This window comes from Coregonus lavaretus (genome assembly GCF_964263955.1).
Source record: "Coregonus lavaretus genome assembly, contig: HAP1_SCAFFOLD_5961, whole genome shotgun sequence".
Classification (NCBI taxonomy): Eukaryota; Metazoa; Chordata; class Actinopteri; order Salmoniformes; family Salmonidae; genus Coregonus; species Coregonus lavaretus.
In genome coordinates this window covers 1-12,500 of record NW_028165579.1, presented here as the reverse complement: position 1 = coordinate 12,500, position 12,500 = coordinate 1, and the positions used below count along the sequence as shown (strand labels likewise).

At 42.6% G+C, this 12,500-nt stretch overlaps 1 protein-coding gene across 1 annotated transcript in view; it reads left to right on the top strand.

Moving 5' to 3' along the window:
• Nucleotides 1–11,608, top strand: part of LOC311115718 (lipopolysaccharide-responsive and beige-like anchor protein) — a gene marked incomplete at both ends in the record, with an annotated part of 30,398 nt that extends 18,790 nt beyond the window's left edge. The window contains one exon of the mRNA XM_084190869.1: nucleotides 11,441–11,608. Within this exon, the coding sequence (XP_084046995.1) occupies nucleotides 11,441–11,608 (168 nt within the window). The remainder of the gene's footprint in view (nucleotides 1–11,440) is intronic.
• Nucleotides 11,609–12,500: the final 892 nt, after the last annotated feature.

The window sequence follows — 12,500 nt, the reverse complement described above, 5'->3', positions numbered from 1 at the left end:
AATGTATTTGTCCTCTTGCTCAGTTGAGCACCGGGGCCTCCCACTCCTCTTTCTATTCTGGTTAGAGCCAGTTTGCGCTGTTCTGTGAAGGGAGTAGTACACAGCGTTTTACGAGATCTTCGGTTTCTTGGCAATTTCTCGCATGGAATAGCCTTCATTTTTCAGAACTAGAATAGACTGATGAGTTTCAGAAGAAAGTTATTTGTTTCTGGCCATTCTGAGCCTGTAATCGAACCCACAATTGCTGATGCTCCAGATACTCAACTAGTCTCAAGAAGGTCAGTTTTATTGCTTCTTTAATCAGCACAACAGTTTTCAGCTGTGCTAACATAATTGCAAAAGGGTTTTCTAATGATCAATTAGCCTTTTAAAATGATCAACTTTGATTAGCAAACACAACGTGCCATTGAAACACAGGACTGATGTAGATATTCCATTAAAAATCAGCCGTTTCCAGCTACAATAGCCATTTACAACATTAACAGTGTCTACACAGTATTTCTGATCAATTTGATGTTATTTTAATGGACAAAAAAATTGCTTTTCTTTCGAAAACAAGGTCATTTCTAAGTGACCCCAAACTTTTGATATATATATATATATATACAGTGAGGGAAAAAAGTATTTGATCCCCTGCTGATTTTGTACGTTTGCCCACTGACAAATACATGATCAGTCTATAATTTTAATGGTAGGTTTATTTGAACAGTGAGAGACAGAATAACAACAACAAAATCCAGAAAAACGCATTTCAAAAATATTATAAATTGATTTGCATTTTAATGAGGGAAATAAGTATTTTACCCCCTCTCAATCAGAAAGATTTCTGGCTCCCAGGTGTCTTTTATACAGGTAACGAGCTGAGATTAGGAGCACACTCTTAAAGGGAGTGCTCCTAATCTCAGCTTGTTACCTGTATAAAAGACACCTGTCCACAGAAGCAATCAATCAATCAGATTCCAAACTCTCCACCATGGCCAAGACCAAAGAGCTCTCCAAGGATGACAGGGACAAGATTGTAGACCTACACAAGGCTGGAATGGGCTACAAGACCATCGCCAAGCAGCTTGGTGAGAAGGTGACAACAGTTGGTGCGATTATTCGTAAATGGAAGAAACACAAAATAACTGTCAATCTCCCTCGGCCTGGGGCTCCATGCAAGATCTCACCTCGTGGAGTTGCAATGATCATGAGAATGGTGAGGAATCAGCCCAGAACTACACGGGAGGATCTTGTCAATGATCTCAAGGCAGCTGGGACCATAGTCACCAAGAAAACAATTGGTAACACACTACGCCGTGAAGGACTGAAATCCTGCAGCGCCCGCAAGGTCCCCCTGCTCAAGAAAGCACATATACAGGCCCGTCTGAAGTTTGCCAATGAACATCTGAATGATTCAGAGGAGAACTGGGTGAAAGTGTTGTGGTCAGATGAGACCAAAATCGAGGTCTTTGGCATCAACTCAACTCGCCGTGTTTGGAGGAGGAGGAATGCTGCCTATGACCCCAAGAACACCATCCCCACCGTCAAGCATGGAAGTGGAAACATTATGCTTTGGGGGTGTTTTTCTGCTAAGGGGACAGGACAACTTCACCGCATCAAAGGGACGATGGACGGGGCAATGTACCATCAAATCTTGGGTGAGAACCTCCTTCCCTCAGCCAGGAAAATGGGTCGTGGATGGGTATTCCAGCATGACAATGACCCAAAACACACGGCCAAGGCAACAAAGGAGTGGCTCAAGAAGAAGCACATTAAGGTCCTGGAGTGGCCTAGCCAGTCACCAGACCTTAATCCCATACAAAATCTGTGGAGGGAGCTGAAGGTTTGAGTTGCCAAACGTCAGCCTCAACCTTAATGACTTGGAGAAGATCTGCAAAGAGGAGTGGGACAAAATCCCTCCTGAGATGTGTGCGAACCTGGTGGCCAACTACAAGAAACGTCTGACCTCTGTGATTGCCAACAAGGGTTTTGCCACCAAGTACTAAGTCATGTTTTGCAGAGGGGTCAAATACTTATTTCCCTAATTAAAATGCAAATCAATTTATAACATTTTTGACATGCGTTTTTCTGGATTTTTTTGTTGTTATTCTGTCTCTCACGGTTCAAATAAACCTACCATTAAAATTATGTCTTTATCAGTGGGCAAACGTTCAAAATCAGCAGGGGATCAACAACTTTTTTCCCTCACTGTATATATACAGTACCAGTCAAAAGTTTGGACACACCTACTCATTCAAGCGTTTTTCTTTATTTTTTACTATTTTCTACACATAGATATTTATTATTATTATTATTATTATTATTATTATGATTAATAATAATAATAAGTTATCCGCTTGCCCACGTGCAATTCACCTGAAAGAATGAACCTCTCCAACAGAAATATAGTAGGTTTAGAGTACAAGTTAATCACCGCCATAATTTTAAAAATCATCTAAGCACCATTGATCCGTAACCCAATCACCTCAACTATGTTACCCAGAAAGAGATCACTCTGAGTGGACACAGAACATGACTGTCAGACCGCCTAACTAAACACTCCAGTCTGCTCCACAGTCATTTGAGACAGCCTCACCATTCTCTGTTCTCTCTCTCTCCCAACAGCTATCCAAACAATTCCCCATCCAATACGTTCTGCCACGAACTCTAACTAATGTTACTGTATGTGTATTTCTGTCCCTGGGATAAGCCTGGAGTGTTTGCATAGCTTTTATTCATTTGTTACTCACATACTTAGTGTAGATGCTAATAGGGGTGATTCATGTGTTAGCTTGTTAGCCTTATTCTAGGTGAATGATGCTTCTCTTGGAAATTGAGTTTTAGGGTCTGATGATGAACTGTTTTACTCATCACCCGTTCTTCTTTCTTAGTTTGACCCTCAGCCTGGAGCTGTGAATGGGAGGGTGTGTTTGGGATGGTGTGTGACAACCTTATTTATTTGAGAAATTGAAACACAGTCGGGTAGTCCCAGGTAGTCTTGCGTTAATCTTTGTCAGACCCACTTCTGTGGATTTCAGCGTCTTTTAGAGGGCAGTAGTCGTTTATCATATGGAAGTTGGGAACTGATTAAGTAGGCTATCACACAAAGTTGGTGTGTCCCAGAGTTGACGTCTGTGTGGGCCATGTCAAAACTTTATTGCATTGGTTAATTGAATCAGAACCATAGCACTTTCCCACTGTCTACTCTTTACCATTAATCATACATAACACTTTAGACTCGACCCACAGTCTACAGTGCAGTATATGCCAGGCCTCCCTCCAAGTCCCTCCAAATACTCTGTGACATGTTTGTTTTGGGGAGATTTTACACAATCACAACTCACTCTGCTTCTCGTCACCGGCCGAGCAGGATATTCACCCTGCTGTCTCGTCTCAGGTTCCACTTAGACCAGCAAGACGTTACAGTGTGTGTGTGTGTCTGGCAGATGACCCGTACCCAGAAGTCTCAGTGTTGTAAGCTGCATGATTGGCTGATTGGAGAGACAGAGGAAAAAGATGTGTGCGCTTGCACGGGGCGCTTGCTTGTCTGTGCGTATCTGTGTAAGTTTTCCCGATGAGGGGCCACAGAGGCAGAGCTCAGAGCCTGGGCCCCCAGCACGGGAGAGGGGAACTGGGGGATGGCGTAAGGAATGAGAGCCTAGGAGGAGGCAGCAGCCGTGGAAGCTAACATTCCATTTCCTTTATTCACATACCTACTGCAAACTGACGTCGGGCTCCTCGGCTACGGCGAGCTAATAGGACCTTTAATCAGACAAATGTAGCAAAACGAACCCCAGATGAAAGAAGGAGGAGATGCCTGGAAAGGAGTGGAGGAAGAGAGGGGGAGAGGGGGGGGAGAGGGGAAATATTATATGGGGATCTTGGGGATTTCTGTCATTTGTGGGCTGATTGGTTGATCTGATTTTCCCTGTATGTAAGTAGTGTTACTTAGCTAGGATCTGAGCTGTTGAATATTCTGTCTATATACAGTGTGGGTGTCTGATTTGATTTTGTCCATTGTGGTGTGAGTAGATTGTTTCTGCGGAGTGTAGGAGTGCGTAAGCCTGATGATTGTCCGCCCTAATCTAGTTGTAATCAATAGGGCACAGACAGGCTGTCACTCACATTGCCTACACTGGACATGTGTGTTCGTTTACACACACACTCACGCACACACACACACACATGCAAATGAGTGGATTGATTTGTTAAGTGACATTTTAACATCCTTACAGACAGGTTTCCTTAAGTCCTTAAAAAGGTTAAAAAGGTTTTTTAGGGCCTGGTAAGGAAGGGGAAAGCATTCAGTGGCACCCCATTAAGAGCAGTGAAATCCACCCCTATAAAGTTCAATGTATGGACAATGTACATTTAACTGCCAAAATAAAGGAAGCACCAACATGAAGTGTCTTAATAGGGCATTGGGCCACCACGAGCTGCCAAAACAGTTTCAATGCGCCTTGGCATAGATTCTACAGGTGTCTGGAATTCTATTGGAGGGATGTAGGGACAACATTCTTCCACAGTAATTTCCATAATTTGGTGTTTTGTTGAGGGTGGTGGAAATGCTGTCTTAGGCTCTGCTTCAGAATCTCCCATAAGTGTTCAATTGGGTTGAGTCTGGTGATTGAGACAGACATACACACACGTTTGTTTTACTATCCTTGTGGAGACCAAACACTTGATTCCCATTCAAATTTACATTTTCCCTAACACCTAAACCTAACCCTAACCGTTAACTCTAAACTTAACTCCTAACCCCAGTTGTAACCTTAACCCTAAATCTAGCCCCTAAACCTAAAATAGCCTTTTCCTTGTAGGGACTTCGGATCCCCACAAGGATAGTAAAACCAAACACACACCCACACACCATTTAAACCCGCTATGCTCCTTTGAGACCCCTCTTTCAAAGTCACTGAGAACTCTTCTTCTAACCATGGTAGCCAAAATAATGGGCAACTGGGCATTTGTATACATGACCCTAAGCATGATGCAATGTTAATTGCTTAATTAACTCAGGAACCACATCTGTGTGGAAACACCTGCTTTCAATATACTTTGTATCCCTCATTTACTCAAGTGTTTCCATTATTTTGGCAGTTACCTGTATATCACTGGTTGGTGGTTAGTCCCACTGTCCTAGTTTTACCACTATAAACCTATTCTGTACTGTAGGTCCTCAACTTGGACTGGTGACCAGGCAGAATAAATGTGTCTCTTACTAATAGGAAAGATGATGATAAAGTAACAATGGAGAAGCTCCATCTGTAACAGGTCTTTGGTAAACAATATGTTTTTATAATAAAATAAAAAATGATTAAATACATTTGGGAGAGTTAAGGGTCGAACGGCGGCTGAACCCAGTCTCTCCCTCCGGACTTCTGTCAACGGGAAGGCTGCCATCATATCCCAGAGTTCCCAGAATTCCATGGGGCAGGCAGCTGTGAGCGGCTCACACACGGCCCAGCTCAGCAGCACAGGAAGTCTGGCAGCTATTGGCTGACCCGACCCAGACCGTAACACAGTCGCAACCAGTCGGCACACATTATTAGTCAAGGGGTTTTGGGTCAGAGCAGGTCACCCCCGAACACATGCAAGCACGCACGCACGTAAACTCCTGGAAGCTTAGGCACAGACTCTAATGCACACACACACACACACACACACACACACACAGGTCACCCCTGAGCCCCTGTTTATATGAAGGTAGCCCCTCTCCCCTTCCTCTCTGTAGCATCAGACAGACGTAGAGGAAACGTGAGCTTGGCGTGCCGTCACTTTTACCCAATCCTGTCCTGTGTTTTCATTGGAACCAACATCACAACCCAGACAGAGGAATTTAAGGAACGCTAAAATGAGACCCCGGGAAATTATACCCCACTTTTCTCCTCCCAGAAATCTATGAATAGAAATGTTTTTTGTCCTTTAGAGACAGATTTAAAATATATATTTATATATTATTGGTCATAATTCACCACTATAAATTGTTTAAATGTCTGGCAGTTGAAGCATCACACATGACTAGGCGACAAACTATTCTCAGTTGGCAACAAAGGGATCTCGGAACCTTTGACGATACACAGCAGTTGGTGATAGAAACCTCCTGATAACAGTAGTGTAGTGATATTTCGGTGCCATCCAACCCCTGCCAGGCATTTACATAAAGGCATGCTAAATTATTCATTAATTATCAGAGGATTCCCGGTGGAACAGGATGAAACAGACACTGGCTGCTAATTGGCCCATCAATAACCCTGCTGCCTGCTGGATCTCCCTTAGTGGATCTGGATCTCTCCTCAGGAATCTGTTGTCTCTCTGGTCTTCACAAGCCTTCTGGCTCTAACTAAGAAGGGTTTTTAGATGTAGGCTTGGTGCTGAAAGACCTTTAGCTTAACTAAGAAGGGTTTTTAGATGTAGGCTTGGTGGCTGAAAGATCTTTAGCTTAACTAAGAAGGGTTTTTAGATGAAGGCTTGGTGGCTGAAAGACCTTTAGCTTAACTAAGAAGGGTTTTTAGATGTAGGCTTGGTGGCTGAAAGACCTTTAGCTTAACTAAGAAGGGTTTTTAGATGAAGGCTTGGTGGCTGAAAGACCTTTAGCTTAACTAAGAAGGGTTTTTAGATGTAGGCTTGGTGGCTGAAAGACCTTTAGCTTAACTAAGAAGGGTTTTTAGATGTAGGCTTGGTGGCTGAAAGACCTTTAGCTTAACTAAGAAGGGTTTTTAGATGTAGGCTTGGTGGCTGAAAGACCTTTAGCTTAACTAAGAAGGGTTTTTAGATGTAGGCTTGGTGGCTGAAAGACCTTTAGCTTAACTAAGAAGGGTTTTTAGATGTAGGCTTGGTGGCTGAAAGACCTTTAGCTTAACTAAGAAGGGTTTTTAGATGTAGGCTTGGTGGCTGAAAGACCTTTAGCTTAACTAAGAAGGGTTTTTAGATGTAGGCTTGGTGGCTGAAAGACCTTTAGCTTAACTAAGAAGGGTTTTTAGATGAAGGCTTGGTGGCTGAAAGACCTTTAGCTTAACTAAGAAGGGTTTTTAGATGAAGGCTTGGTGGCTGAAAGACCTTTAGCTTAACTAAGAAGGGTTTTTAGATGAAGGCTTGGTGGCTGAAAGACCTTTAGCTTAACTAAGAAGGGTTTTTAGATGAAGGCTTGGTGGCTGAAAGACCTTTAGCTTAACTAAGAAGGGTTTTTAGATGTAGGCTTGGTGGCTGAAAGACCTTTAGCTTAACTAAGAAGGGTTTTTAGATGAAGGCTTGGTGGCTGAACGACCTTTAGCTTAACTAAGAAGGGTTTTTAGATGAAGGCTTGGTGGCTGAAAGACCTTTAGCTTAACTAAGAAGGGTTTTTAGATGAAGGCTTGGTGGCTGAAAGACCTTTAGCTTAACTAAGAAGGGTTTTTAGATGAAGGCTTGGTGGCTGAACGACCTTTAGCTTAACTAAGAAGGGTTTTTAGATGAAGGCTTGGTGGCTGAAAGACCTTTAGCTTAACTAAGAAGGGTTTTTAGATGTAGGCTTGGTGGCTGAAAGACCTTTAGCTTAACTAAGAAGGGTTTTTAGATGAAGGCTTGGTGGCTGAAAGACCTTTAGCTTAACTAAGAAGGGTTTTTAGATGTAGGCTTGGTGGCTGAAATGGGGGCTAAAATGAAACTGGTCCATTGTGACTGTTCATAATAAATCTGTAAAAAGTGCCTTGCAAAAGTATTCATCCCCCTTGGCGTTTTTCCTATTTTGTTGCATTACAACCTGTAATTTAAATGGATTTTTATTTGGATTTCATGTAATGGACATACACAAAATAGTCCAAATTGGTGAAGTGAAATGAAAAAAATTTGGCGAACACCAAACGTTTCTTTACGCAATGGCTTTTTTTCTGGCCAATCTTCTGTAAAGCCCAGCTCTGTGGAGTGTACGGCTTAAAGTGGTCCTATGGACAGATACTCCAATCTCCGCTGTGGAGCTTTGGGCGGCAGGTAGCTTAGTGGTTAAGTTGTGCCAGTAACCGAAAGGTCGCTGGTTCTAATCCCTGAGTCGACTAGGTGAAAAATCTGTCTGTGCTCTGGATAAGAGCGTCTGCTAATTGACGTAAATGTAACAAATGTAAATGTTATCTTTGGTCTCTTTGTTCCCTCTCTGATTAATGCCCTCCTTGCCTGGTCCGTGAGTTTTGTTGGGCGGTCCTCTCTTAGCAGGTTTGTTGTGGTGCCATATTCTTTCCATTTTTTAATAATGGATTTAATGGTGCTCCGTGGGATGTTCAAAGTTTCTGATATTTTTTTATAACCCAACCCTGATCTGTACTTCTCCACAACTTTGTCCCTGACCTGTTTGGAGAGCTCCTTGGTCTTTATGGTGCCACTTGCTTGGTGGTGCCCCTTGCTTAGTGGTGTTGCAGACTCTGGGGCCTTTCAGAACAGGTGTATATATACTGAGATCATGTGACAGATCATGTGACACTTAGATTGCACACAGGTGGACTTTATTTAACTAATTATGTGACTTCTGAAGGTAAATGGTTGCACCAGATCTTATTTAGCGGCTTCATAGCAAAGGGGGTGATTACATATGCACTTTTCCATTATTTATTTTTTAGAATTTTTTGAAACAAGTTATTTTTTTCATTTCACTTCACCAATTTGGACTATTTTGTGTGTCCATTACATGAAATCCAAATAAAAATCAATTTAAATTACAGGTTGTAATGCAACAAAATAGGAAAAACACCAAGGGGGATGAATACTTTTGCAAGGCACTGTAGAAGCCTAAGTGTTGTTGTTGTCCATTAGTTTACTCCAATTAGGGGAGGGGTTGGGGAAAATAATAAAGGAAAATATATATTTTTTAAATAATTATATAAATGATGCAGACAATTACATTGATGGAAGCTACAATCTATATGCAATATTAAAGCTGATCTACCCCCTAAAAAATGTGTTGATCAAACGTGTCTGGGAGAACACAGGGTAGAATTGCCAATGGGCCTCTCTTTTAGCAGCGCAGACTGAGAGGCTTTGAAGACACACCACAGAGCTAGTTCACTATACCTCCGCAGGCACTACCAAACGCTCCCTGAATCACTGATGAGAGAGGGGATTTCTAGGCACTACCAAACGATTGCATCTCAGTCAGAGACAGACACACACACACACACACACACAATACTATTCCCCTCTCCCCTTCCCCAAATGCTAGAACGTCATTACCATAAAGGCGGGCCTCTGGAGAGGGTGCTGCAATAACACAGGCTGTTCTTTGTTTCCCTGCCTTGATTGACAGGAGATTGCAGTGCACATTAAATGCCCATCAGACTCTGCATTAGTTTAGAAACAGAGGGGGCAGGGCCCTGTCAAAGGTCAAGCCTAGCGCATAATGTCTGATCTCTCTCTGTCACACACACACTCACCGGTCCCCCATCGGCCCCCAGTCAGCTTGCCATTAAGAGGCTTGTCCTGGATTCTAATAGATATGTAGCCCTAATCAAACGGATCACTCTCTGACACAGAGCTTTGAACATATTAACATAAGTGTGTTTATGTCAGAGGGAATGCAGACAAGAAGCCTGGACTCTGTACCTAAGGAGACTCCAGGGGTGTTCTGTTCCAAGGGTGTTCTGTTGGTTAATAATTACTCCCAAAACATTGGTATACTCTCATATTTTATTCCAAAATGAACGTGTTGTGGCGTGTTTGAAAGTATAAAGGGAAATACTAAAATAATCGAGCTATCTGTGGCTACTCATTTCACAATGTGTTTCCAGGTTGCCAAACTATAATTGAGGAATTATAATGGTTGAACATTTACAAAAAGAACCATGGCGTATAATAACCATAAACCTATTCACACAATTTGTTATGCACTTATATGTCAAATGTTACCAGTCCTCATTTTAATAGTGTTCTTCCTCCACTCCACTTCCAGGCTGCGTCCCAGTTCTCTACTTAGTGCACATAGTGTGCTATCTATATATATATATATATATAGTTAATTTGGTTCCATTTGGGACACAGACCCAGTTCCACATTAAAACCCAGAGACCTTTCAGTGGTCTGCCGCCCCAGGGCCTTTTCTCTCTCCTCGACGCCGACCAATTTATTGATATTGTTTCCACCTCTCATAAAGTCATTATACAAGAGCTTTCACAGTTTACCATCAGGCTGAGGCTCGATCGCCCCGTCGGGGGGATGTGTCATGATGGCAGACAGGCAGCAGACGTCTAGCGGATCGCTCTCTCTTTTTCTCGCTCGTCTCTTTCTCGTTCGCATCTCTCTCTCTCTCTCTCTCTCTCTCTCTCTCTCTCTCTCTCTCTCTCTCTCTCTCTCTCTCTCTCTCTCTCTCTGTGTCTGAATCTCGGCCTTCTCGCTCTCCCTTTCTCTCTCGCTCCCTTTCTTTCCCCGTCTCTTTCTTTCTCTCTCTCTGTCTCTCTCTCTCTCTCTCCGTCATTCCTCCCTGATTGAAAGTTATAATTAAGAGAGTGAGAGAAAATTAGAAGGAAAATTAACTGTCAAAAAGTCACATTTAAGTGAGTGATGGGCCAGCCCCGGCTCTAAACATTTAAATGATATAAATTGCCATTTAAGTGTACCGGTTTAATGTTTTGTCACAGAATTAATGTGACACAAGGCAGCAATGACAATCAAGGCCTCCTCATTCTAATTTGGAACGCGTTTAGAAGCCTTTGTTGTTGCCGTGCCGACAGCTTTTCCACAAATTAACACAATCGCTGTTTTTATGAGAAACCATAAATGTTTTCCCTCCTTTGCCGGCTAATGAGTAAAAAAACAGCTTGTATCTCAATGTTATGGCGAGACAGAGACATCTCAAAGCACCGCTATATACATTATCTAGTTTCGTCATCCCACGAAAGAGGAAGAAAGTCCAAAATGAGTCCCCAATGTACTACTAGAACAGTGTGTTCTCATGTTTAATGTTTTCACATTATTAGCATTGGAATCTTTTGGAGCATTTTCTTCATTATGCAGATCATAATCAGTGCTGCTCTTCTGCTATCTGCTTTTGAAATGACTTTGAACAAGTTCTGCTTTGAGTTGCAGCTTTTTGTGGGGGTTGGGGGGGGGGTGGAATAAACATTCTGGAATTACAACAATTAGTGCCGAACATAATTTGCAGTCTTGCAGTTTAGTAGGCCTGTATGCTCATAATGCTTCAGCAGACCTATATGCTAAAGAATCATTTGACTTTGTCTAATCCCCTCTTGTTTCTGTGGCTTATGAGTGACATCAACTTCAATAAATGATTTGCAAGGATTCCCTACCTCCTATTTTTTATATAATCTTTGGATCCTCTTGTACCACTCTATCTATCCAAATCCCCTCTAACCAGGATCCCTCACCGCCTCACTCTGAACATGGTTTGCATCTTTTCTGTTCAATATCTGCTCAATAACCGTTTCATTTAGCCAAATCCCCTCTAACCGTGGATTCTCCTCACCTCCTCTCTTCCCAGGCTCTGGAGAGTGAGTTTGTGTCGTGCCAGCTGCACCAGTGGATTGACCTGATCTTTGGCTACAAGCAGCAGGGTCCTGAGGCCACCAGGTCTCTCAACGTCTTCTACTACCTGACCTATGAAGGGACCATCAACCTCAACTCCATCACCGACCCCATGCTCAGAGAGGTGATGTAACACACAGAGTTGACATGACATTTTATGCATATTATTTGTTAGTATTTTCCATCTCTAAAAGCCCCTGCTGGACATGAATTACTCCACGGTATCACACAAAACCATTAAAGCTCTTCACTGGGATGTTTAATCCAATTCAATTGGCATCAGCAAAAGGTATAATGCGCCGACATTATTGATGCTATTATTTGTGTTATATTCAACAGCAGGGCTGTGTGGTAAGTAAGTACTATTCAGTCAAGTTGACTAGGAGTTGCTGAACCCAGCAGGCTTTCTTCTCCAGCACTGGGATCCCTCTGAAAGTACTCGCGATATGAAGTGCTCCACTTTAAGGTCTGAGAAAGCCCTTAAAAATTGGGAGTGTGTTTGTGTTTTTCTCTCTACTTTCATTCATTATTCATCCTCCCTTCACTTTGAACTAACAGGCAGGCAGCCTCTCCCTCTCTCCCCACAGGAGCAACACAGTACACCAATATAGAAATAAACCATGGGTAGCCTGCTAGCTTACAGCGCTAACTCTCTCATTGACACTCTCACAAATCTGCGGCAGGCGAACAGGGTGCTGACCCCCACAACTACCGTTTCTCGTCTAAAACGGCGCCACTGAAGTGTAACTCAGGGTGCCAGACATGGCAGCCAGCCACTGAGACAGCCTCTTCTGGCCCAGAGTGCACTGTGTGTACTGTATAACCTCTAGGGCCAGGACGATACCAGTATCGTGATACTCGTTAGTATCGCAGCAAGGGAACAAAACACAAAGCGGGTTTAACTTCTTTAGGAAAACAGCTCTAATGTTGGAAACAAACATTATTTACATTATCAACATTATTCACATGTATAGCACACAATATTTAACATACAGCAGGTTTTTAAAGAACTAAAG